At 39.1% G+C, this 26,228-nt stretch overlaps 1 protein-coding gene across 1 annotated transcript; it reads right to left on the bottom strand.

The window, feature by feature from the left end:
• Window positions 1–648: 648 nt before the first annotated feature.
• Window positions 649–26,228, bottom strand: vars1 (valyl-tRNA synthetase 1). The gene is made up of 31 exons (XM_053494103.1): window positions 26,152–26,228; window positions 24,176–24,522; window positions 23,908–24,051; window positions 23,540–23,726; window positions 23,232–23,350; window positions 21,486–21,561; window positions 21,229–21,329; window positions 21,013–21,140; window positions 20,054–20,218; window positions 18,599–18,680; window positions 16,252–16,371; window positions 16,011–16,119; window positions 15,832–15,920; window positions 14,818–14,908; window positions 14,560–14,684; window positions 13,920–14,023; window positions 11,963–12,121; window positions 11,292–11,382; window positions 11,032–11,137; window positions 10,490–10,560; window positions 10,276–10,401; window positions 10,080–10,184; window positions 9,342–9,410; window positions 8,960–9,038; window positions 8,700–8,827; window positions 8,391–8,546; window positions 8,061–8,279; window positions 7,718–7,829; window positions 2,250–2,428; window positions 1,025–1,174; window positions 649–892 (listed from the first exon to the last, which is right to left on the bottom strand). The coding sequence occupies exons 2-31, from the start codon at window positions 24,518–24,520 to the stop codon at window positions 824–826; spliced, it is 3,804 nt and encodes a 1,267-aa protein (XP_053350078.1). The 5' UTR covers window positions 24,521–24,522; window positions 26,152–26,228; the 3' UTR covers window positions 649–823.

The raw sequence follows: 26,228 nt of genomic DNA, 5'->3' as shown, positions 1-26,228 counted from the left end.
AGTTCCCGTTGGTGATGTGAAGACTGCTGTTGTATTATTCTTAAAGAGGAAATAAATATATGTAACAATATGTGTAACAATATAATAAGTCTTTCAAAATATTACTTCTAAATAAAAAAAAAAGTAAATTGACACCGTTACGAATTAATTTGGCAGTGTTAATAAGTACCTTAATTATACCTCTGTAAAAAATAAAAAATGAGACTGTTACAGACTTCCAGTGTGGAGACCTGAGGTAATGTTCTAGCAATTCTTCTCATGTTATACAGTACTTCAAAGTTTATGACCTTGCTAAGCTATGATTAATTAACCGACATGGTGTCATGACATCACTAATGTAACATGCAAATCAGCAAAGGAAAACCGAGGTTACCATCAATCAGATTTTTATTTATTTTTTCCAGAACCCGGCCACCCATACCCAAATCTGCATCCGCCACCATAAAAACCTCCCTCTTGTTCTAATTTAAACATAAGTGTAAAAGTCTCTCTATGCATTTTATATGTATGTATATGTTTAAGTCAAACCAGGACTAAGGCTTCATGTTATTTCTTTGGAGTAGCTTCTTCCCTAAAGTAGCTGCAGGGCCTGTGTCTGTTAAAGTGTTTCATAAAGAACAACACAACCACTTAAAGAAAAAACCTAAATAAATGTTGAAGCCAATATTTGTATTTGATTAAGTACTCGTCATGATTACACCAGTTAAAAACATTATAGATACACCTTCACAACTACAGAGAGAAAGCAATCAGTGTGTAAATATTGATACAGAAAGCAATCAGTGTGAAAAAAAAAAAGGGGGTGAAAAAAGTAGACTACATGTTACATCATCTTCCTGAAGTTCTGTATAGCTTCTGTCACTTTCTGCAGCTCGGTCTGATTCTGCCTCAGCTGCACAATGAGAAAGGGAAAGAAAAAAAATGTAATCCAGCTCTAGAGAACATCAGTAATAATGACCAAAAGAGAAAAAAAAAAAAACACACACACATGACTGTGTGTATGTGACAAACCCATCCTCCTCACCTTCTCGGCATCCTGCTCTTGAACCTTCGCTGGAACTTTCTCTTTGTAGTCGCTCTTCTTCATTTTCTCCTGCAATTTCTCCATCTGTTTCTCCAGCTCGGCCTTCTTCGTCGTCAGCTTGACCACCTCCTTTTCCACATCAATCGAGCCCTGGTGTGGAGGACAAAACGACACAAGCCATAAGTCTCCATTGATTTACAGTTGTTAGGTTTTACTGAGCTTGCTGGAGAATATGAGTTCTTCTGGTAACTTTGTCTTAATCGCTCCTTTCTATTTTTATGCAAATCCCAGGAGTGTACATTAGATATTTGTTTCCATCTGAAAACTGGTCTGTCTTGTGCTATATTTCTTTCTTTACAACCATGCATATATTCTCCTGTAATGTTATTTAAAAAAAAATTTAAGTTATATATGGAAATACTGAATGATTTTGTACATAATTGTGCAGACATGATAAACATATATAACAAAATTGGTACAGCATATAATAAAGACTTTTGCACACTACTGTGTACACACACTGGAGAGCGGATTTGAAGGTCACGTCACTGATTTTATTTAAAGCAGTGAAGAAGGCGAAAGCAGGAGGGAAGGTGACCTTGCCCTTGTTATTACGGCGTACAGTACACTATATTTTTCCCATGTGTTATTTGGTTACAGATTACTTCGTCGTTCATCATAACAGCACGATTCACAGAATGATAAAAATAATACATATTGTCGGTAAAATAAATGAAATAAAAAGACACCGAGGGGGATTTGACCTTCACTTAGCCATTTTAGGATCATGTGTAAGTATAAAGCCTGTGAATTGTACTAATTGACTAGCTTTAGTTTGATAAACTCTTAATTGCCCTCTCTGGCTGAACCTTTTAAAATGCACGACACCCTTTTCACCTTTAAATATTCTTGCACAGCAGCAACTCTGCACACATTACACAGATTTTCTGTCTCACTGAGTTAATTAAAACTCCCTCACTGACATTTTAAAGTGTCGTGGTCTCGCCCTTCCATCTCGCCAGTGTATCTCGTCCTGGTCTGCTGGTGGTGAACAAGACGTGATGAGCTCCTTCTTGTGATTTTATTTTATACCTTTGTTCATTATCATCCTTACAAAACGCTTCTGTATAAAAAACCCTCACTCTCGTGACCTCAACGTCTGTAAGGTCCTGCTGCGTACGCATTAACGTGTCACACTGTGTGAATGATGAATGACGAGGGTTACCTTCAGCACGAGATGGATGGTGCATTTGTCTGAAGCGATGGCCACCGCACAGCCCTCTGGGATTGCCTGTTCGTTCCCGATGACCAGGTGGATAGCCTGAGAGTAGGACAGAGTCTGGATCTGCAGACTGTATTTCTTCACCAGAGATGCCGTGGCAGAGTCGATGCACTGCAGGTAACCTAGGAGGGAGGACGGACGAGGTGAAAATGTCTTCAGTCTAAATGATGCCCTTCCAAATATTTGGTAATTAACACGACCATAAGGGGAACTTTATTTTATACAGTGTGATGTTTGTACAAAACTTTTTTTTTTTTTAAACAACATTGAGATTCATCAATATTTTAGTCAGGTTGTGTGTGAAACGAAACATTTCCACAGGATTTAGAAATGTCTAGAAATCCATGGCACAGCTGATTTGCATTTAATGACAGACCTTCAAATATTTAATAAAAAGCAAAAGTTTACAAAGTAAACAGGGTAAAAATGACTAAAGTAGTAAAAGTTACTCTGACGCATGTCTGTGTCAATCACAATACACAGTATTTAACAAATTTTAAAAAGTCGGAACAATTGTGAACATGTAAAATATATAAATAAATAAAATGTATAAAAAAAAAAGTTGGTTATACGAAAACGTCTGGTCTCCTCAGCGCTTTTCTGTTCAAGGCTCCCATCTCCCCAGTCACTGGCGTGCAGGTGTGACCGTGTTACATCAGTTCATTTGTAACTGTGATGCGAACGAAAGCTGTGATTTGCACAAAAGAGCAGCGTGCAGTGTTTCGTCGTTTCTTTTTTTCTGTGGTTTGAGGGTGTACCTGGTGCCGAGACAACTCGTACAAGAGCATAAACAGAAGTGTGTGGATATCTGCAAACAAAATTTGGACCGATATTCTAAGGAAGGTAAAAGTTTCTTAAAGGGAATCAGTACTACACGGATTCAACCATCAGCTGGAAAATTCATCAACGTTTACATGGTTTCCTGGGATTCCCAATTGGAACATTATCCGAAAAAAGGTTAATCAATCAACAGCGCTTGTTACAGTGAGATTCTTATTGAAGAGGACTGCTATTCGAGGACACTCTGCCTACACCTTTGACACTCTCAATAGTGCTGATCTTGCTGCATTAGACGTTCACCTGTTTGGTCGCCTGAAAGCAGAGGATGAAGATTCACTTCTGTTGAAGAAGTGAAGACAGTGACGCATTCGTGGCTCACAGCTCAGCTTAAAACATTTTTTTAAATGAGGGAACCCGAAAGCTTGTTGACAGATCTACAAAGTGTATTAAAAAGCAATGAGATGGAAATCCCGATTTAGCAATAATTTCTTTGAACTGCTTTTTTCTGGGGATGGAAAATTGTACAGCATCTTTAATAGAAGAAAAGAATTTAGTGCGTAAGGTTTAAATTATTTCCGAAAATCTACACAGGGTCAAAGGTTACATACAGTACAGCAGTGCTCCTTAACCCTGGTCCTGCAGGACTCCCTGCCCTGCACATTTTCCTTGCTCCATTACACCGACATCTATTTAGGAAAGGCTTTTAATTAGCTGATTAGGTAATTAAATTGTGCCAGGAGCAGAGAACAGACTAAAATGTGCAGGGCAAGGGGTGCTCCAGGACCAGAGTTGGGAATAACAGACATACGGGGTCGAGATTATGCAAACACCCGCTTGTATTATTAATTCAGTGGTGCTGAAAGTTGTGAAACGTCTTTTAATTTGTCAAGCCCACAAGGTCTATCAACTTCCTGTTAGTGGTCAGGATTAACTGACGCTGGCTTCTCTGTGCCAACAAATAAAGGATTTGTTTGACAGTCGTCATTGGTTTTATCAACACACAGGCCAAGGAACTCAGTGCAGATCGGAGAAATTGATGGTAGGCTTACAAACGTCATGAATCCCACTTGGAGCGATTTCTAAACATCTGCAGATTCTAAGCTCAGTTTACGTAATTGTGTGCAAGTATAAATTATTAGGTGTTGTAGACACTTTGCCAAGAAGACCCAAACGATCACCTTCAGCTGAGGAGAAACTGGTTCAGATGGTCAGGAACATGCCAGAAACCACCAAGACACAGGCATGAACATGAGCTAATGGAAAACTGGTGTCTCTGTCTACAGAGAAACTGCTCCACACAGTCAACGTCAGATTTTGCAGCTGATGACATGGACAAAGACAAATGCCTCTGCAGGAAAGTTCTGAAGGAATCAGACGTGTATTTGGAGGAGTAATGGTGAGCCATTCAAACCCGAAGAAAACTGGAGCAACTGTTAGGCATGGTGATTGTAGTATCATGCTTCGGAGATGGAAATGGAACTGATTCATTGCACAAATTGGATGGAATTATGATGAAGGAGGTCTACCTCAGAATTCTTCAGCATGACCTTAAGTCAGCAGAAACTGACTGTTCCAACAAAACACACAATGACCCCAAACACACTTTAAAGCCGTCTGTGGAATGCTTACAGCAGAATAATTTCAGGCTGTTTGTGCCTTAACCTTGCCAAAAAATGCCAGCAAACCAACTTTATCATTTAACTTTACCAATTCTGCTAAAAAGAGAGACCAAATATCCAACAAGAATTCTGCCGGAAACTTCTTGATTGCTACCAGAAGTGGTCTGCTTTAAGCTCCCAAAGGGACATTCAACCAAATATTAATGTGTCTCATATGCATATTTTTGACCCCGTGTTGATTTACACAATGTGGTGGCCGGGTCAGGTACAAAAACTATTCCTCATGCTCCCACAACCGTACTTTAAATCACATTTTGAATCCTAATATATGCCTGCTCCATCAGGGAATAGAAACCAAAAACATGAAGTACATTCAGGTCATCAGCTGACATTTTACTGCTACATAATTTTGCAGAGCACTAGACCTGACCAGCCACAGATAATATAATCATAGCCTCCAGATAATAGCACTATGCATGACGGGTTCATCACAATGTTTTGGCCAGGAAGTGTACATCAAGTCTTGCTGGAACTTAATTCTATTAAAGATGCATTTTATAATCATTCTGCCCCAGAAAAAAACCCAGTTCAAATTCATTTGCACCTCTGAGCCAGAAATTTAACACACCAATGCAGCTTTCCAAAAACCGTGCAGGAGGTTGGCATTGGAAGTTACACTGCACACTATGGTGTATAAAGCAGATTAGAGCTTAAGGCAGACCAGATCAGTCACTCCAGTGAAGTGTTTACATGGCACAAGTGAACAGGAGCAATCTACATGCTGACATCTTTTAACACAGCGGCATATGACCAGTCTAACTGATCTTAATTTATGTAGGCTTGCTTGTTTATTTTTTTTTTTATTGTAATTGATAATTCTTTTCATTAATGCCAGTAACAAAAAAAAATAATTAAATTTGTATGTAATTAAAATACAGACTTCACAGTATAATCTTTATAGTGTAAATTAAAAGTGTACTGTAGTTGTGGTGGCACTGTGGTGTAGTGGTGGTTAGCACTGTCGCCTTGCACCTTCAGGGTCTGGGTTCGATTCCCATCTCTGTGTGCATGGAGTTTGCATGTTCTCTCCGTGCTCGGGGGAAAACCCTCAGACTAGGCTAACCTGCAGACTAGCTAAGTTTCCTGGGAGAGGCTCCAGGTCCCCCGTATTGCCCCGTGTAAAAGTGTAGTAATTCGAAGCCAATTAATAACGGTTTACATTAGTTATCTATAAATGTATACACACTTAGGACAAGTAGTAAAAGTGTTTTATAGGATTTTCCACGAATACCAGATTTCTTGTGTAACTGCTTGTATAAACAATTCACACATAAATCTGATTATATCATAGCTAATAAATAAAGCCCACTGTAATGTCGCTTCTGCAATAAACACATCACAAAGAGCAACAGTAATAGAATGGTGTAAATGGTGGCAATCTTGGCCTTTTTTTTTTAAAGTGCTTTACTCGAGCGGACCTGACTGAATTCTTTGAAGCCAACATCATTGTAAGATCACAGAGCAAAAAAAACAAAAAAAAACATTTGCAACCAGTAATGATGAAAAGCATGAGGCAACAATCTGGAAACACTCTCAGTCCTTAGTCTCAGAAGTGGTAGCCAAATTACATCGACTCAACCATTTCAATTTGACTCTAATTGTAAATAATTTCACTGAGGATACTTTCGACTTTTACAAAAAAAAATTATGTGAGAATATTTACTGCATAAGTGGCCATGAAGGATTTGGTTTATCTGCAGAGAGGGCTCCTCGTGGAAAGCCAAAAGATCACTACAACGGCGAAGAACAGAATCCAGAATTTGGCAGATGCTCTTATTCAGAGCGACTTACAGCGACGTGCTTAAGTTTCCGTCATTAGATAGATTCTTACACTGGGTTATTAAACCTGACCAACCTCAAAATCATAAGACCTCACCCTACAGAATCTAATACAGTGAAGTACGTGTACCTCCATTCTTACCCTGATGTACCCATCCCACTGGAATAGATCTAAACTCTTTTATTTTAGTAATTTTTTCTGATTAGTCTCACTAACAAGTGATTTTCTTATGGACGCACAGCTGTTTAATCCCAAACCTAAGCGTTCTCGTCACATTTTTTGTGTTTTTGGAAATGCTCTTAATTTCATTTTTAAACATAGCAGATTTATACCGGTAATCTTTTTTTTTTTTTTTTTAAACCATGCACCTTCCGAGTGTTTAAGTGATTTTAAATCAGGGTCATTCATGATTTTTTTTTCTGACCACATTTCTTAACTTCCTTAACTGGGTTTTAAAGTTGTTGTTTTTTTTGTTTTTTTTTTGGATGCAGGTCATTTTGACCTTTCTGAAACAGACTGTTGGGGAAACGGCAGTGCAGTATATAGTTACAGAGGAGAAATTATTATTAATGTGGTTGGTTCCACCCAGATAGGAATGGCTTCCGTTGAGAGTCTGGTTCCTCGTGCGGTTTCTTTTTCATCATATTGTCCAACCAAATTTTCCCTTTCCTCAGTCATCTCTGGCTTGTTTGATGTATACATTTAAAATGTTTATCTGACCTACATTTATGTAAAGATAAATTGTGATAAGGTTCATTATTGCTATACAAGTAAAAGTGAATTGAACTGAATGTAAGAGGGGTTTAATAAGTCAAGATGAAGAAATGTTTAAATGGAGGTCCATTTGTTGATGAAATAAAATTTTGCATATTCTATTCAGATTATAGTCAATAGAACTTGGTTGTAATTCTATATGTTATAGAAAATGACTACCTTTTTTCTTTTTTTACACAATAATATTCTTAAAATACTCTTATCTTTGTTTTCCATTACCGAATAAACCTGAGTCATATTCAGGGTGTCTATTCTGCATGTATACGTTCCTCTTCATTTAATCTCGCATCAAAACATCAAGTCATCAGCTCATCAGAGAGTTTTGCATTTGGTCTCACGCTGTTTCAGTAATAAGGTGAAGCCTAGTGAATCCTTGGTGTCTGGTGCAAAGCACTTACAGTCCGGGCGGGTCTTGGTCAGGTTGTAGTCGGCCCTGAGTGATCTAATGGTTCTGACCACGGTCATCACAAACTCCATCTGCTGGTCGAGTTCCTCGCTGTGCCAGCAAAACTGTAGATTAAATCACAGAGAGAGTGAAACCCTGGGAAATCCCTGAGCGTGTCCACCCACTACGTTCTTCCTGTTTCCACCTACAATATTGCATGAGTGTAAAATCCTACAATACTATTTCAAGAAAGCCGGGGAAACACCGGGGCTCGTGGGAAATTCTACGATAATATTTCCACTTATCGGTATTTTCTCACAGTTTTGTGTCTTGACTGAGGTTTACCCCAGACTCACCTCTGAGGTTTCTGGGTAGGGGGTGACAGAGATGCTGGGGGGGCTGTCCTTAGACCGCCTCCTTGGCAACCTTTGGAAGAGCTCTTCTGTGACGAAGGGCATAATGGGAGACAGGAGGCGGAGCCCCACATCCAGACAGGTGTAGAGAGTCTGCCTGCAAATGTCTGCTTGCTTTTTGCCTTCTGCATCTGTTCTGCTTATCACAGGTTTCACGCTTTCCTACAAAACACACATAAATAATAAATAAATGAATGCAAGAAAGAAAAAAAAATAAATACAAGAAAGAAAAAGCGACAGGCAACCAAGAGAAAAAGCAGTATATTATATTACCAGGTAAACATCACACAGTTCGTAGAGCCAGAAGTTGTAGATGGATGTGGTGATGGCTGGGAAATCATAGGCCTGGAATCCATTTTCACAGAGGGCCACAGCGGCGCTGAGGCGAGACAAAATCCACTTATCGGACACACCCTCGCTGCCGGACAGCTGCGTCACACAGATCCACGCACAGGAAGGAAGGGGACGCCGTCAACGGGAGGACATTTTGTTACAGTTTGTAAATTCATAACGGTAGTAACGCTTCACTTTTATGGCATATTTTTGTAAAAAATTAAAAGAAAACACAACTGTTCTTCTCACCTGAGCTTTCTCCCACGGCACGAAGCCCTCCCCCAGCGTCTTTATGGCAAACTTAACAGCGTTCCACAGCTTGTTGCAGAAATGCCTGTAGCCCAGGATCCTGTTCACGTCCAGGTTTATGTCCCGTCCTGAGGCAGTAAAAAATTGACAAGGTCAGTACTGTATTTTGAGCACATGTGGCTCACTGGTAAGTCCCAGTTATTGACTAGTGGTTTGATTGACTGGTGAGAGTTTAATAATAAATAATAGTCTCTTGTTACCTTGGCTGGTGTAGGCGCACAGAGCAAACCTCAGAGCATCAGTTCCACACTCGGGAATTCCATTGGGGTAATCAGATTTCTGTGCACAAAAAAAATAATAATAAAAATTGGGAAATTTGGTTTAAAATTTTAAAAGTGTCATATTTAATATTCTTTAGAAGCATATTATAAAACATTTCAGAAGAGTGCGGTTTAGAGACAAGTGTACTGTACTGTATATACAACTAATAAGGACGGTAGTGTGCTGGTTATTAATATGGCACTCAAAGTGGAGCTTAATCCAGTGTGATCTCATCACCCCAGAGACACCGCAGACCGGATTCTTATTAATCCTCTGACGACACGCCAAGTATGTGTCTGACATTTTAGAAAAGGATTTTACCTGTCCCTGTTTAGCCCTCTCGATCTCCAGAGGGTCCAGATTGCTGTCCTTCAGCTGCTCATGGAGACCCTACACACACACACACACACACACACACCGTTCATGAAAAACACTCAAGCACTTCTTACTTAGCGTAATAATAACAATAATAATAATAATAAAATGAAGAAGAGATTTTATTTTTAAAGCACCGTTCATACACATTGTAGTTTATGGTTTTATTAACATTAAGCATATAATAAAATTAAAGTGAAAATAAAATTTAGTCCTACTTAAAATATAGCCACAGATACAATTTGTGCAGTTTTATAAGGAAATAATAAGAACCAGCCACAGTCCTTATGAGGACATTTTCATGCACGCAAAACCCTGAAGCTGTCTTTTGGTCTTTTACATAATATGCTGCTTCCTTTCCTGGCCTACAGATGTTTTCCCGTGAGATTATTTGTATTATTATTTTTTATTATTATTTTTTATTTTTTTGCTGGAATAATGGTGTTTGGAAACCAGAAATGTTTTTGCACTGACTTAATAAAGAAGTCATAAAATGAACATGTATTGAAATAAACAAATAAATGAAAAACTGAATAATAAAAATTAAAAAAACAGGGTGTACAGCACCACACAGTGAAATGAAATGTGTATTCCGTACACATCGCAAAGAAATGTGCTTTCAATATGTTATGCTTAAATCCTTAAATCTAACCCATCAGTATCGGCTCTAATTTTTTTTTGTACCTCCAGTGAGATTCCAGTGATGACATCCAGAGGATCAATGACGTTTCCCAGAGACTTGCTCATCTTTCTTCCGTGAGCGTCCCTCACCACAGCGTGCAGGTACACCTTAACAGAACACAGGGTGTTTATAACCGTGTAACAGCACTTAGCACCGTTTTGCTACTGGACATAGTAAAAGCGTAAGACTAACACACACCTCTTTAAAAGGAAGTTTGCCTGTGAGTTTGAGCCCCATCATGACCATGCGAGCCACCCAAAAGAACAGGATGTCGTGTCCCGTCTCCAAAAGAGTGCCTGGATAGAACACTCTCAGGTCCTCGTTCTGTCACACACACACACACACACATCAATGGTATATCTTAACGACTTCAAAGCTGAAACGGTCAGATAATGAGCTGACGCAAGCTTACGTCATTTGGCCATCCAAAGATGGAAAAGGGAAAGATTCCAGAGGAATACCAGGTATCCAAGACGTCCTCATCTGACATACAAACATACACAATCATTCAGCTATGCATTTTTATTCAAACCTAAAACATTAAGAATTAAACTAGAATATGTGATCGTTTTTTGCCCAATTTTAGGCTTCTATTTAAAACAATTGACATTTTTATTTAATTTTTGCCCGTTAAAACAATTTGTATGGCAAATCTGAAACAGAAATATAACTTTCATAAATCCGCATCATATTTATTTTGCACCTTTACAGTCCTCAAAAGCATTGCATCTGTCTCATTTGATGCATCACATCTTTAAAGCTCAAAGATTTTCAAGACGAAAACCCTAAGATGAAACAGCTTTTATCTTGACAGCAGAAATGTGTTTATAAATGATGCATCATTAAAAAGATTTATTGTTTCTGGTGTCAGCGCTATACTATACAAGAAACGATAAAGGGAGTGAGGAATGAACGTAACAGCAATAATGAGTGCATGCATGGTGAAGCTGTTACCTTGGCGGAGGGAGATTTTGTCCACGGTGACGTTGAAGCGCTTCGCAGCTTTTTCCCGAGCTTCTTCCTCTGACCTTCCACTGACCCAGTAATGACCGTCTACATCCTTCAAAAACACACACACATTAATGCTGAGTAGGATTCAGTATTGTATTTATTTTAGATTAGGAGACATACTGTATGGTGTGTTTAAAGTAGCCTGTGCTTTTTTTATCCTTCTATTTCGTGTTCTGTTAGAATAGCAGTAGACGCATGCTCACCTCCCCTGGTTTCACTGAAGGATCGTTCACTGTGACGAAATACGCTGGGATCCTGTGACCCCACCAGAGCTGACGAGAGATACACCAATCCCTAAACAAGCACAGAACACATCTTGTGTAAACAAAAGGTTTCTCACAAACGTCTTAACAAGTGCTTGGTTTGTAAAATACACCTTGAAAAAAAAAAAAATTGGTGCACACATTAAGATTTCGATCAGTCACCTTTAGCCTTAATTACAGCACACAATGTGATGACCAGTTTATATGTAAAAATGATTCCCACGTAAACCCTTGGAGGAAACCCACCAAGCACGGGGAGAACATGCAAACTCCATGCACACAGAGACGGGAATCAAGCCTGGCCGGAAATCGAACCCGGACCCTGGAGGTGCAGACAACAGTGCTAACCACTACACCACCTCTCTGTGAAATTACTTATTTCTGACCACAATTCTTCCACAAAGTTCAAGCAGGTTTTCATAACATGTTGAAAGGTTCCAGGGATTAAAAAATTCCATTAGTTGTTTTCCTTGCTTGATACAACTCAACACTTTACCTCTATTTGACTTCATCCCACAATGAGCAGATCTGAAATGTTACACTGAAAGTGTGTAACACACTCCTCATAAGATTATTTATAGCTTTCATGATCCCAGAGGACCACAGCTCACCTGATGTTATCCATCCAGTTAAACCAGGTTTTGAGGTGGTGGTCTGGGATGATCTTCAGCTCTCCGCTCCTGACGACTTCGGCCGCCTGCCTCCCCATCTCCGCGCAGGCAACATACCACTGCGGCTTCAGGAAAGGCTCGACAATGTCCTTAGAGCGGCTGCACACAAGCAAATACACGAGCAGTGACTATCAGGACATACAAGTCATAGACTGGGGTTCAACATTTTTACTAAAAAGAACAGAGGTGTAGCTTCAGTGGTTTCTGTCATAAAAACTATTTAAATGGTTAAATTATATTCATACACACACAAAAATCAGTCTTGAGTTCACACAGCACATCTCATTTGTGTAAATTTGATTCGTCTGATTTGTATTAAAGCTGCAGCCGAATTCGTAACGGTCTATTCGGTCCATGCTGTTCTGTGCCAAATGTTCAGCGGCTTTGCTTTAGATAATTAAATCTCATGATGGATTTTCCAATCATCTCAATTAAACTTACTGAGAAACCCTGCTGCAGGATGTAATTCTAACCTTACTGTCTTACACCCTTTTGACTTACTTTTAATCAAGTTAACGGAAAATGTTCTCTAGATTCCGCCCAGTCAGGGGCCTCATCAGCTCTCCATTTAAAATCTCTTGGAATGATTGAAGGAGTGAAAGTGACCTACATTAAGCCGAGGCGAGCTAGATCGCACGACCATGAGATTTACATGCAGGAAAGCTTTTCACCATTCAGCTGAACTGATTAGGCCCCTCAGACGAGTCCACTTGTCCGGTTTAAGATTTACATATCAATGTGCTTTGATATTCAATTGAAATTTTCCCCTAACGTGACCTCATATAAGAAGGAGAAGAAGATCCTCTCTGCCAGCTTGTTGCTCAGCTCTTCTGTTCTCTGGTGGGGTAAACACTGAAACAGTCCTTTTGGAGGAGTTAAATAAAGCGAGTTTAAAAAAAGGACGAAAAAATACATTATCTAAGGCAGTGTTTCCTCTAGTGGGCGGTGATGGTACTGCACTTAACCCACGCCACTGTAATTGTGCATACACAATCAAAACACATCCCTAGCTCAAATATAGACCCTTTATTACTTTGACTAATGGGCTCTACAAATATATATATTCAGGAACTGTAAAAATATTTTTAAACAATATTCACAAAGATAGGAGCCAGCGTCTATGAACATGCATAGTGTATGTACATGAACATGTAAAGTATATGTTGCAAATAATAAATAGAATATTACGCACATTTACTCTTATTCAGAAACACTGTAAAATATAAACCTGGCCACACCTAGCTGTCCTAGTACTGCTTTAATTGATTTTTGATATTTAAGGGAAGTATTTGTTTTAGGATTGCACAGAAGTCCATAAGCTCTTTCCTACAGTATGACAGTTGTAGTGTTGTGCTAAAGGGGTCCTATTATGCAAGATTCACTTTGCAGTCATGTTTAGACGATGAAATGGGTCTCTAGGGTGCATATGCAAACAAAATAATAAACATAAAAAAATTCCCTGCTTAATTTTTGTGTCTTGGCTAGGGTTTAAACAAGAAAATTTAAAACAAATTCCCATATTGTGACCTCATATAAGGAGATCTTCCTCCCCCAGCTTGTTGTTTGAGTTAAATACAGATAGTTAAATAAATATGTAATACGTACGAGGTTAAGATATGGAAAAAATGTTCTATTTAAGGCAGCGAGTGGGCCCTTTTTTTATTCCATCCTGTACTTACACTTGGTCATTATTATAATTGACCATATTATAACCATCTATGTTTATGATCAAAGTTGTGATTTAAGGTTTGGGTGGGCTGGGGAAGGCTGATGCGAGGTGTATTTTAGCTGGAGCATTAAAACACACTATGGGAAAGCCTTAAAATCCTAAAAAAAAAAAAAAAAGTTAAAAAAAAAAAAAGAACATTTAGGGTTGCAGAGAGATCAGTGCACTGACCTGCACATCGGCACCACCATGGGATTATCTTTGATCTCCTTAAACTGGCCTTTTTCCTTCAGGGCTTGGAGCACCATTTTCCTCGCCTCGAAACGCTTCATGCCCTAACAAGAACAGCAACATTCGACCTTTTAATTCAGTTCAGCGATTTGTTGAAGCAAGACAATCCACTTTGATCGTTTTGTAAAATAAAACAATGAATGATTTTTTTAATTGTTTCATCTTCATTCTTAAAAAAAAAAATCTACTAACTATATAAGGTTTTTTTTTTATCACATTTAAAAAAAGACTATATTTAGCCCATACCATATGTATATATGAATATACAAAACTGGGCTATAAAATGAGCTTAGCATGTAAATTTCGATGGATTATTATTTATATCAGACAAAGACATTGTATAATTTTATAAAAAGAGAAACCCTGTGTGGTCAGAAAAGTATGCACATTTTAGCACTGTTTAGATCCTTTAGTTATCAGGTGCCACTAGTTACATCACAAATATCAAAACCACACAGCCTGGCTATTAGAAGGCTAAAATAAGGAAAAGATGACTGGATAAGTGGGGTAGCAACAGTGAACAAAACACATGACAATACAGGATGAGGAGATCATGTTTGGTGTGTGGATGTATGTATACCAGGAATGGAGAAGGCACATTGACGAGTACACCATTCTCATCCAGGATGTTGACGAAGGGCAAATTGTGTCTCACGCCCACTTCGTAGTCGTTGTGGTCATGAGCAGGTGTGATCTTCACCGCACCTAAAGCAATAATAACCGAGTTATATCAATTTAATAAAATATCAAAAAGTTCTTGTTTGCTTGGCTCCCAGTGCTGATTAGGTGTTAGTATTAATCAAAGAGTTTAATCGACCAGGATGTTGTCAGTCTTTACCTGTTCCAAACTCCATGTCCACAAAGTCGTCGAACACGATGGGAAGCTTACGGTTACAGAATGGGTGAATCGCCACCTTTCCTTTTAGGTGCTACAAAAAGAAGGAAAAAAGATGAGAAACCAGAGCAAAAAAAATCTAATCTATACACTGGCTACATTTAAATGGAGGATAGTATTGTGTTATTAATGTAAACAATTGCTGAACTGTTAACCCAGTTTTTTTTTTTTTTTGGATTTCCCTCCGATTTTCTCCCTAATTTGGTCGTATCCAATTCCTCCCCGCCACTAGGGCACTCCCACATTAAGGTTAAGGTTTACTCCGAACCACGTTATGCCAGCCGACCGCACCTGCTCGCTCACGCACCGTTGGGGCGCGTATTACATGAGGACAGCGCTATCCACTCCTTCCACTTACATGAGCTCACAGACGCCCCTGATTGGCTGTAGGGAGCACTAAGTACCTTTCATCCCTCCCCTCTGAGAGCGCTCGGCCAATCAGCTCTCTCTAGGCCTCTGGCTGCAAGAGGTTACAGCATCACCCTGAAATCGAACTTGCGATCTCCGGATGATAGGGTGAGCACTAAAAGTGCGCCACTAACTGTTACACTGTTAATACAAACAACGATAGAGAAAAAAAAAACAGTAGAAGAATATGAGGCTACATGCTAAGACTCGTATGTTTTTTAAGAGTACATATAATAACTGAAAAAGCTGATACAACATCCTGTTATTGTTATTTCAACCATCCGATCTGAACACATACAACTTGAAAAAGGTTGATCCTACAATGTCCTTTCTGACACAACCCTCCCTTTCTATCCAGGCTTGGGACCTACCCTGAGGATGCAGGATTTGGAAATTTAACCCACTCCGTCCCTATTAATGTCCAAAAGTTTTAGACAATATAACTGTAACAAGTTTATCCAGACTGATATGAAAACGCAGCCATTTAAGGACTAAATGGCCAAAGAAAGTAAGACAGAGATATAAGGAGGAAAAAGAACACATCTATACCGTATATCTGGAATCTTTAGGATGCACAGCCACACCTGTATCACCCAACATGGTCTCGATACGTGTAGTCGCTACAACCACCTCCTCATCTGTGCCAGGAAAGCAGCAAAAACATTAACTGATAATGTCAGAATTTTATTTGAAATGAATATTGCATGTAAATATGTCCACCCTCTTACCTGATCCCTCGATCTTGTAGGAGAATGACACCAGCACTCCGAACTCCACCTTCTCCTTATAGCCTGGCACCGAAAGCATAGTTCTGCCCGTCAGCTCTTTCTTATCCACCTGAGGCAGGACACAAAGACGACAAACACGTGTACATTTATAACCACGTATGGCAGCAAGCAAACTTCTCAAGAATGCCGAGCTCGTCGGTTATAAAGCACGTGGCTGTAGAGATGAGGTTTATGAACGCACCTCTATATCGGAGATGGCAGAGTTGAGGGTGCAGGACCAGTTGACCAGTCTCTTGCTCCTGTAGATCACCCCCTCCTCGTGCATACGGATAAACGACTCCTGAACAGCGTAGGATAGTTTCTGCCCAGACACACATTCACAGGAAATAAATAGACCTAGGTTACAAACTAGTAAAGAACTTTTACATCAGTTTGAGTTTGGCATTATTCGAAGATATGTTCAGACCCAATACAGTGGCATCCTGTCAATTCCACAAGTAATGGCACCCGTTAAAATTCTAATTGTATGAATCCCCCCCCGGTCTACAGAAAGCTATTTTAACAGGTGTCTTTAAAAAAAAAAAACAGACTGTTTGAAAGCCGCCGTACAATTACACAAGTTGATTTTTCAAATGAGTGCCTTAATTGCCAATTTGGGGAGAAAAAGTGTCACTTTTTGCATTGAACATCAAATCCCCTGCTTGTTGGTGACAACTAGTTCGGGTAATTCTGTTCCTGTAAATACCATTTCTCATTAAATTGACACTTTCCAGTTTTTTCTTTGTCTACAAGTGGAAAAAATGACAATTACAAAGATCTTAAGACTATAATGCAAATGAAAAGAATAGAAAATGTAAAATATGAACCCACAAACAGCTGAACTACCTGTCAAAAGTTTGAACACACCTAATTCCATGATCTTTCCTGATCTGTATTTCTTTCTACATTGCAAAACAATGCTAAATGCATCCAAAATATGCAATAATCTCCTTTAAACCGCATCTATCATGCAGTGTTTACATACATCATTTACATCAGGGCATTTGGCAAATTCCTTTATATAGAGCAATTTACATTTTTATTTCATTATACATCTGAGTAGTTGAGGGTAAAGGGCTCAAGGGCCCAACAGTGGCAACTTGGTGATTGCAGGGTTTGAACCTGGGACCTTCTGAACCATACTCCAATGCCTTAACCACAAAGCTACCCCTGATATTGAGATGTATCTGCCATTCGTGCTCTATAAAGCCTTTATAACGGCTCTTATTTGAGGTTATGTTTGTTAATTGGTGATGTTTGGGTCTGGTAACTATAGATGAACTTCTCCTCCCCAGTAGAGGTCCTTTTTGGTCTTGCTTTCCCGGGATGTTCTTCATGATAGCCAGTTTCATCATGGTGCTTGATGGGTTTCACAAATGCACTTGACAATACTGTACTCACAAGAACGGTTCCAGTACTACAGCAGGGGGTACTGACTTTTGTCTCTTAAAATATTTACTGACTGTTGTTGTTAGTTAACTACCTAATGATACATGTATTATTTCATAGTTTAAAAAAAAAAAAAAAAAAAAAATATTATATTATTATATATATATATATATATATATATATATATATATATATATATATAGTACATCCAAACATCTGTACATCTAAATACTGTACATCCAAACTATTTCGCTGGTAGTGTACATTATCAAAAATTGTCTGATTTATGATGGCAAAAACTGAAATTTTAAAAGTGTTAAGCCATAATTCCACACACAATAAAAGAACACAATTGAAGCGTAACATTCAAGAACCCTTTACACTGATATACTGTACAGTGAAAACATGAAAACTTTCAAAACATGATTGTTTAATACAATGCACACAATCATCCAAATAAAATTCTAACGAAATTCTTAACAATATTTTCTCTAAAAACATTATACCCAAAATAATGTTCCCCCCATAAATAACATTTATTAATTTGTTTTAAAAATTCATCCATGTATATTTTTTCACAACTGCTAAAAACTCTGGCGTTGGCTATTTTAATATTCGTTAAATATTTCTGTGTATAATGTTCACTTACAGAGACAGTGCACCTAAACAAGAGACACACACACACACTGAAAGCATGCAGTCATTACGCCTGTAATGATCTCCCCAACAGCTTTCATCAGTACTGGATATCAGCAGCCGTTCATCACTCCTAACAAAAATAGGATTGTTGCATTCCTATAAATAAAAAACCCTGCTGTATCTTTGCCTCGTCTTACATAACTTCTCCGCAGCATTTCTGTAATGCATCATCTGCCAGGCTGAAATGATCAGATTCGATTTCCCTCGGATGATCAGATTTAAGTGCTTAGACATACTAGAGAGAAGGGAACATTAGCGGAGATTACATGCAGGAGATCAATGTGGTCTGCTGTGGAACTGAAAAGACATTAGATGTCTGGGGGGAAAATGAATAAATAAAAGTAATGGGGTGTCTAAACAAAGCTTTCGACGGACTGCACAATGCTGTTCAAACTCAATTCAAGCTCAACTAGTTACATGATGTGTCTGAGAGCATGCGTGTGTTTTTATAATATACTCACAGGATCCATAGTGAAACATGCTCGGTCCCAGTCCAGGGAAGAGCCAAGTTTCTTCAGCTGGTGGTAGATACGATCACCCTTTCTAAAGACAGAACAGATAGAGCATCCCTTGTGAATGTTTCGATAATCATACAACAGGCTGACGACCTATAGACATACATGAGGAGGACTGATCGGATTATACCTCATGTACACATTTCTAATGACTACAGTATATTACAGGTACATACACTGCCAAGCCAAAAACAAAAGAATATATATCACCAAATGGATTTAACTAAGGAAATAGTTAAGATGACTACCGCCGTAATACGATTCTCTTACTAACAAGTTATTTAACCCTAACTGATGCAGTGAGGAGCTGCTCATTTCTTAAACAATCATGCCAGAAGACACATCCTGTCATGTTATTATGCCAAAGATGTTACTCTGGTTCAGAAGGGTCAAAATATTGAGTTAAGAACTTTAAAACATTCTATTAAAACCTGATAAACCATCATCTTCGAGGAAGGAATGTGATCAGAATCATGATTTTGGATGATCATGAGATTAGAGAGCATTTAAATGTTTGATTGAAATCAACTCGTTCGGGTAATTCTGACCCCACAAATATAATTTCTCATTAAATTGACACTTTTTGGGGTTTTTTTGTCCACAAGTGAAAAAACAAAATCGCTACAAAGAGGAGTATAATGTAAATGAAAAGAATAGAAAAGGTAAAATATGAACCCACAAACAGCTACACTACATTTGACACATCTTTCCGGATTCTTTTTTTTTGTTTTTACATTGCAAAATATTGTAGGGGGGTCAAAGGGTGGGCCAACGTCATATTAATCCCTATGGATTAAGAAGTTGATGTTACTTAAGTTCATATTCACTTCGTTAAAAACTTGATAAGAATAATTAAACCAGAGTACATTTTAATTCTAAAATCGATTGGTCGAAGGTGAACATAAGCTCTGGTTGTAACATAAACAACAGGTTTATATTATATTACCACTTAGCACAGGTTCCTACCATCTCACACATCTTATATAAGAAACATAATCTGCTCCATCATGTGTTATACCTTATAAAAATAAGCGGCCCATCCTGCTGTTTATAGTATAAAAAGTATAGGATTACCATTAGCATAGAATGCGCTATAGACCTTTAGGTGCCATATAAAATTAGTTTAAAAAATTCAACATAAAAGCGTACAGGACAACTTGTTAATAATGACAGTTACTGGGTTGCTTTGTCTGCTAAGGTCTGATCAGTGCTGTATTTGGTGCGAGCTACAGTATATTCTGTAGTTACTGTAGTACAGTATTAACCATTAGACCCAATATCATGTGATTTCTGATAAGGTCGTCACTGAAACAAGAACAGCTCGTTCAACACGTTAACAAACCTGTTCTATTACATGTTTCTGTAGCTCGTGATGTGGCTCTACACCACGCCCCTACTTACTCATCTTTCCACTTCCAGACCTCTTCGATGAACTTCTCTCGGCCGAGGTCATGTCTGGTCATGCCTCTCTCCCTCATCAGTTTCTTCTCCACCACCACCTGAGTGGCAATGCCAGCGTGATCACAGCCCGGGTTCCACAGCGTGGTCTCGCCTTTCATCCTGTGCCTACGTCATCAGAAAACACTTTATTTAAAACAAATACCACAGAAACACGATGAGCGCATCAGGGTAAGAAGGTAAGTGCATGTGTGCCTGAGTCTCTGGCGGCAGTGTTGTGATCGGAGGTTGCTTCAGTTGGTCAAATCTGGGCTCAGCAATGTTATGTGGCATAACAAAAAAATAAATAAATAAATAAATAAATATGAACGTACAGAATGACCAGGTTATCACATCTGTGATTCTTCCCTGATTTTCTGTGACTCAAAGAAAAAGAGTGATTCTGGGAGTATGAGAAATAACTTTGACACATAAACTGGCCGACACATAGTGTGCCATAATGAAAGGTTTAAAAGGAGATTAAAAAAAGGTCAAAAAAAAAAAAAAAAAAGGATTGGCGTGTACGTCTTAATTTTGACATATCTTTCAATAGGCTTAAACTGGCGGCACAATGAAATTTAAGGGTGTAGATTTTTCAACACATTGTAGTGGTGCTGAAGAAAATGTTGAGCCGTTCACCAAAGAAAATCTGTTGTACTTCCATATACATAATTTGGATTGGATTTTTGATTTTAGTATACTGTACATATAAACCTAATGACACAACAGCACCACCTTATGGCTTAAAATTTTATAATTTCTGACATTCATTTAATCTTTTCTGTAATATGTAAATAAGTAAGATTTTAGTAATAGTAAATGGTGATCAAGTGGGAGAAAAATAATAATAAATCAGTATCATGTAAGCCTATTAATATACCACCACCACATGAGCTCCTGATAGAAATAAAGTGATTGTTTACCATCTGGTGAGGCAGTCCTGGATGGCGTTGGTTAACGCATGACCCAAATGAAGAGAGCCGGTCACATTGGGAGGAGGGATGCATATCATAAAAGTCCCACGAGGGTTCACTTCACTGATGCTCTTCCGCTAGGAAATACAAAAAAAAAAAAAATAAGCCATCCTTATACGGCGTAGATGTCTACACGTATCTTCTATTAATCAAATAATTTCTTACGCCATATTCAGGTTTGAAGAAACCCTGTTTCTCCCACCAGGGGTACCAGGCTGCTTCCACGTACTGAGGACTGTACGAGTCCGGCAGAGGGCTCAGCACATCTGTGTGTGTGTGTGGTTTTTAAATCAGAGGATAATAAACCGGGGAAAAAAAAATAATAAATTTGTGTATACAGCAAACAAATTAAATGCTTAGAGATTGTCACAATATGATGATCTGGAATACTTGTAAACACATCTAGTAAAGATTAAACAGACCTTTTTTCTCCCCTTCTGGAGTCTTGATGTTGTACGTGATCACACCCAGTTCCTTCTTTTCCGGTTTGGCTTTTTTCTACACACAACAAAAACATAGTGAGATGGCAGCCTACTGTACATTACACTTAAATTCCCTGTTCATCTGATCAAACTTTCCATTGACTGAGGAAATTCTAGTAATAGAATTATTAAAAAATACAGAACCTAGAATACTTTATTCTCCTTAAAGAGAATTAACCAATTCTCTTCTGCAAAATCATTAACCTGTGTATTAGATCCTATACAGATCCATTATTGCTGCTTGAAAAAAAATGTTACCCCTGTTGAAAACAATTAATTCTTTACTCAGCAGTAGGTATGCTCCAAAATCCTTTAAATTAGCAGTTATTAAACCACTAATTAAGAAACATGAAGCTTTTGACACCATTGATCATAGTATTCTCCTTCACAGATTGGAAAATGTAGTAGGGATTAAGGGAACGGCCTCAGATCCTATTTGACTGATCGTTATCAGTTTGTAGCTTTAAATAGTGACTATTCTGCAGGTTTTAAGTGTTTGGTGAGTTTGGTGTTCCACAGGATTCGGTTTTAGGCCCATTGCTTTTTTTCTCTTTACATGCTTCCTCTGGGCAACATAATTCATAAGCATGGTATTAGTTTTCATTGTTATGCTGATGACACACAGTTATACGTCTTAGCACAACCAGATGAGGAAAAACAGCTTACAAAAGTTGAGCAATGTGTGCAGGACATAAGAGACTGGATTTTAATGAACTTACTTTTGCTTAATCCTAACAAGACAGAAGTTTTAGTCATAGGACCACACGCAGCTAGAAGCAAGTTTTTCGATCACACTGTAACTTTAAATGGCCTTTCTGTTTCATCAAGTGTAACAGCAAAAGACCACAGTGTGATTATTGATTCCAGTCTTTCATTTGAAGCACATGTAGATAATATTACCAGGATAGCATTCTTTCACTTCAGAAATATTGCCAAGATAAGGAATACATGGTCACTAAACAATGCAGAATAACTAGTTCATGCTTTTATCACCTCTAGGTTGGACTACTGTAACGCCTTACTCTCTGGTGAATAAACAAGCTACAGTTAGTCCAGAATGCAGCAGCAAGAGTCCTCACTAGAAACAGAAGATACGAGCACATCACCCCTATCTTATCCTCACTGCATTGGCTCCATGTGAAATTTCGCATAGATTTTAAAATACTTTTGACATATAAAGCATTAAATAGTCTCGCTCCGCAGTATCTAAGTGAACTGCTAGTGTCTTACGATCCGCCACGCCTACTTCAATTAAAAGATGCAGGCTGCTTGTCAGTACCGTGTAGTATCAAACACAGTCTTAGTGTTTATGTCTAGGCTAAAAACCTATTTATTTAATAGATAACAGTTTGAAAAAGTATGGAAAGTACTCTAACTAGTTACTTTTATCAGAAAGTAACGCTGTAATGTAATTGATTACTTTTTATCGACAGTTGTATTGTATGACATTTTGTAATGTAATTAGTTAATTTAAAAAGTAACATCCCCAAACATTGAGTTGTCGTGCGCGAGTCGTCTGATCAGAACAAAAAATTTTTAATTGAACAACATGACTTGTAATGCAAACATAGTCTTACTTGACAACACAATTCCAGGGACAACCTGCAGAGAAAACTGATTATTATAACACAACACAGTCCAGCCTATTCTCCTGAGGTTGTGCGAGCCAGGAATCATCACTCTCACCTCAGACTGAGACTGCATCTGCTTCTTCTTCTCCTCCATCTCTTTCTTTTGCTGGAACTTCTCCATCTTTTCACGCTTTTTGGCCTCTTTTTTCAGCTGGGCTTCTGTCTTAGGTGTATCTGAGAGAACCAAAGAAGCAAAGCATTAGAACCAGAAAAATTACAGAATTTCAAAGACAGTGGGTGCCTCTTATTTCTACAGATTCCTTTCCTGATATCACAACAAAGGTGTAGCATGAAAAAGACATCCGTTGTAATATTAGGAAGCTCTCACTGACTGACGTACTGTACGAGAGGTCTCGTCCTTACCGCCGTTAGCAGTGCCAGTGTTCCCAGCAGCATCGGTGGAAGCAGGGTTAGGTTTAGGCGTCACAGGCACCATTTTCTCACAGAGAGAGATTTTACCCAACACCTTCTGGAACTGAGGCTGGTTCACGCAAGTATCAAACCACCTGCTCACGTTCACCAGTGACTTCCTCTTTGGAGGCTCCAAGACCTGTAGAGAGAGATGTGAATGAAAATCATGCAGGCATCGTCATCAACTCAGACAATCTTGACTTTAAACAGCATCCCTGAAACAGATCTAACGTAGCGTATTAGTCACATGGACTTTCTCTAACTTTACTGCACCTTGTAGACTAGATTAAATGAAAGATGACAAAACAAGCAAGACGTACATATTTAAAAGGCAGCAGCACAGCAGTCACGACCGCCACGTCGGCCAGAGACAAGCTCTCTCCGACCAGGAACGTTCGCGGCTCTAAAGCCTGATCTAGTATCTTCAGAACACGCAGCAGCTCACCGTGAGAACTCTGCTGAAGCTGAACAAACAAACAAACAAACAGAAGATGACAATCAATCATAACTCTCCCTGTTAATTAACAGACAATTAATACATACACAAAAATATGAGTCACATCAGTAGAAGCGGGTAAGCAAACACACCTTTTTGTCGATGCCCGTTACACCCAAAAGAGGGAAGGCCACGGAACAGGCCGGAGGAATCAGCTCGTTTTCGGCAAAGCTCAGCCACTCCCACACCTGGCTCTGCTGCTTGGCATTGCTGCCCACCATCTTGGCTGAAGAGCACAGATACCACCCGACAGCGCCGGCACCACGCAGAGTCGTTCCATCATCTCCTCCCAGAACCAAGGCAGGACAAGTGTGAACAACATTTTTGGGACAGTCCTTAGCACACACACGTGGTTGAGTCGGAGCGTACTGAGCAGCAATCAGGACCAGTAAACTCTTGAAGTCATCAGGGTGCGAGGACACATGCAGAGAGTCCATTTCTGTTAGAGAGAGAAATAAGAGAGAGACCGAGAGAGAGAGAAAGTGATGTTTAAGTGTAGAACTAAATTGCTGTACTCTTGTTTTTTTTATACACTTATTTATTATTATTATTATTATTATTATACTTTATTTTCTCTTCTTTTCCACCATCTACTCTTATTTTCTTGTGACCTGCTGTATTTCAAAGCTTTGACAAAAGGTATGAAAATCTTGATAAAAAAAGAAACCGAAAGAATAAAACTAGACAAACAGAGAGAGGGCGAGACAAAGAAAGAGAGGGCGAGTCAAAAACAGAAAGAAAGCAAGACAAAGAGAAAGAAAGTGAAAGAGAGACAGAGTCAAATTTCTTTGTTTTTTTTTTTTATTGTTTTGTTTGCATGTACCTAATATGTTCTTTCATGTCTAATATGTTTATAAGGTTTATACATGTTTATAAACTCAGATTGATCTTAGTTATTATGTAATTAATGTTTTATAATTGCTTTGGCAACAATGTAATATTTTTGTTAACGCTCATGCCAATAAAGCTCTTCTGAACTGAACTGAGAAAAAGAGAGAGGGGAAGAGAGAGAGAGACACAGACAGAAGAGAGAGGGGGGGAAGAGAGACACAGACAGAAGAGAGAGGGGGGAAGAGAGACACAGACAGAAGAGAGAGGGGGGGGAAGAGAGACACAGACAGAAGAGAGAGGGGGGGGAAGAGAGACACAGACAGAAGAGAGAGGGGGGGGAAGAGAGACACAGACAGAAGAGAGAGGGGGGGGAAGAGAGACACAGACAGAAGAGAGAGGGGGGGGGGAGAGAGACACAGACAGAAGAGAGAGGGGGGGGGAAGAGAGACACAGACAGAAGAGAGAGGGGGGGGAAGAGAGACACAGACAGAAGAGAGAGGGGGGGGGAAGAGAGACACAGACAGAAGAGAGGGGAGGGGGAGAGAAACAGACAGAAGAGAGAGGGGGGGAAGAGAGACACAGACAGAAGAGAGAGGGGGGGGAAGAGAGACACAGACAGAAGAGAGAGGGGGGGGAAGAGAGACACAGACAGAAGAGAGGGGAGGGGGAGAGAAACAGACAGAAGAGAGAGGGGGGGAGGAGACACAGACAGAAGAGACAGGGGGAGAGAGACAGGAGAGCGAGAGATAAAGACAGGAAGGCAGATAGACACAGTGACAGACAGGAAAGAGACAAAGAGAAAGAAAAAGTCAGGAGACAGACAGAGAGAATGATATAATGTAAATAATCTCTAATCTGATGGGGAATGTTGTTACTTCTGCATTCCACCAGGATGCTTAAAGAGATAAGACAGAAATCTAACTTGCTCGTTTTTATTCGTTTTAATTTATTCCACGATATAATTAACACAACAACACTACATTAACCTGTGTGTGTGTAATAGAACACGGCGCAGTGACGGTGCAGTAAGAGACTCACAGCTGTAGAACTCACGCGCACATTCACTCCAGTCATTAAGCGTGGTTAGAGAGTAGCATGGGAGCCGGTAAAACTTCATAAAGCTCTTATAAAGATTTATCTATTATATATTTATCCGCCCTATGTTTTGTAAATAATTAGTACATGTGTACCTTCGTGTCTGTGTGTATAAAACCTGTACGTGTAATATTTAACTCACCTGTAACTGCAGGAATGAAACCGTCAGCTTAATCGTGCATGTAGCGGCGCCGAATATAAGCTTCAGCGCTGCCGTAA

Source organism: Clarias gariepinus, chromosome 4 (genome assembly GCF_024256425.1).
Source record: "Clarias gariepinus isolate MV-2021 ecotype Netherlands chromosome 4, CGAR_prim_01v2, whole genome shotgun sequence".
NCBI lineage: Eukaryota > Metazoa > Chordata > Actinopteri > Siluriformes > Clariidae > Clarias > Clarias gariepinus.
This window is presented reverse-complemented; position numbering and strand designations above follow the sequence as displayed.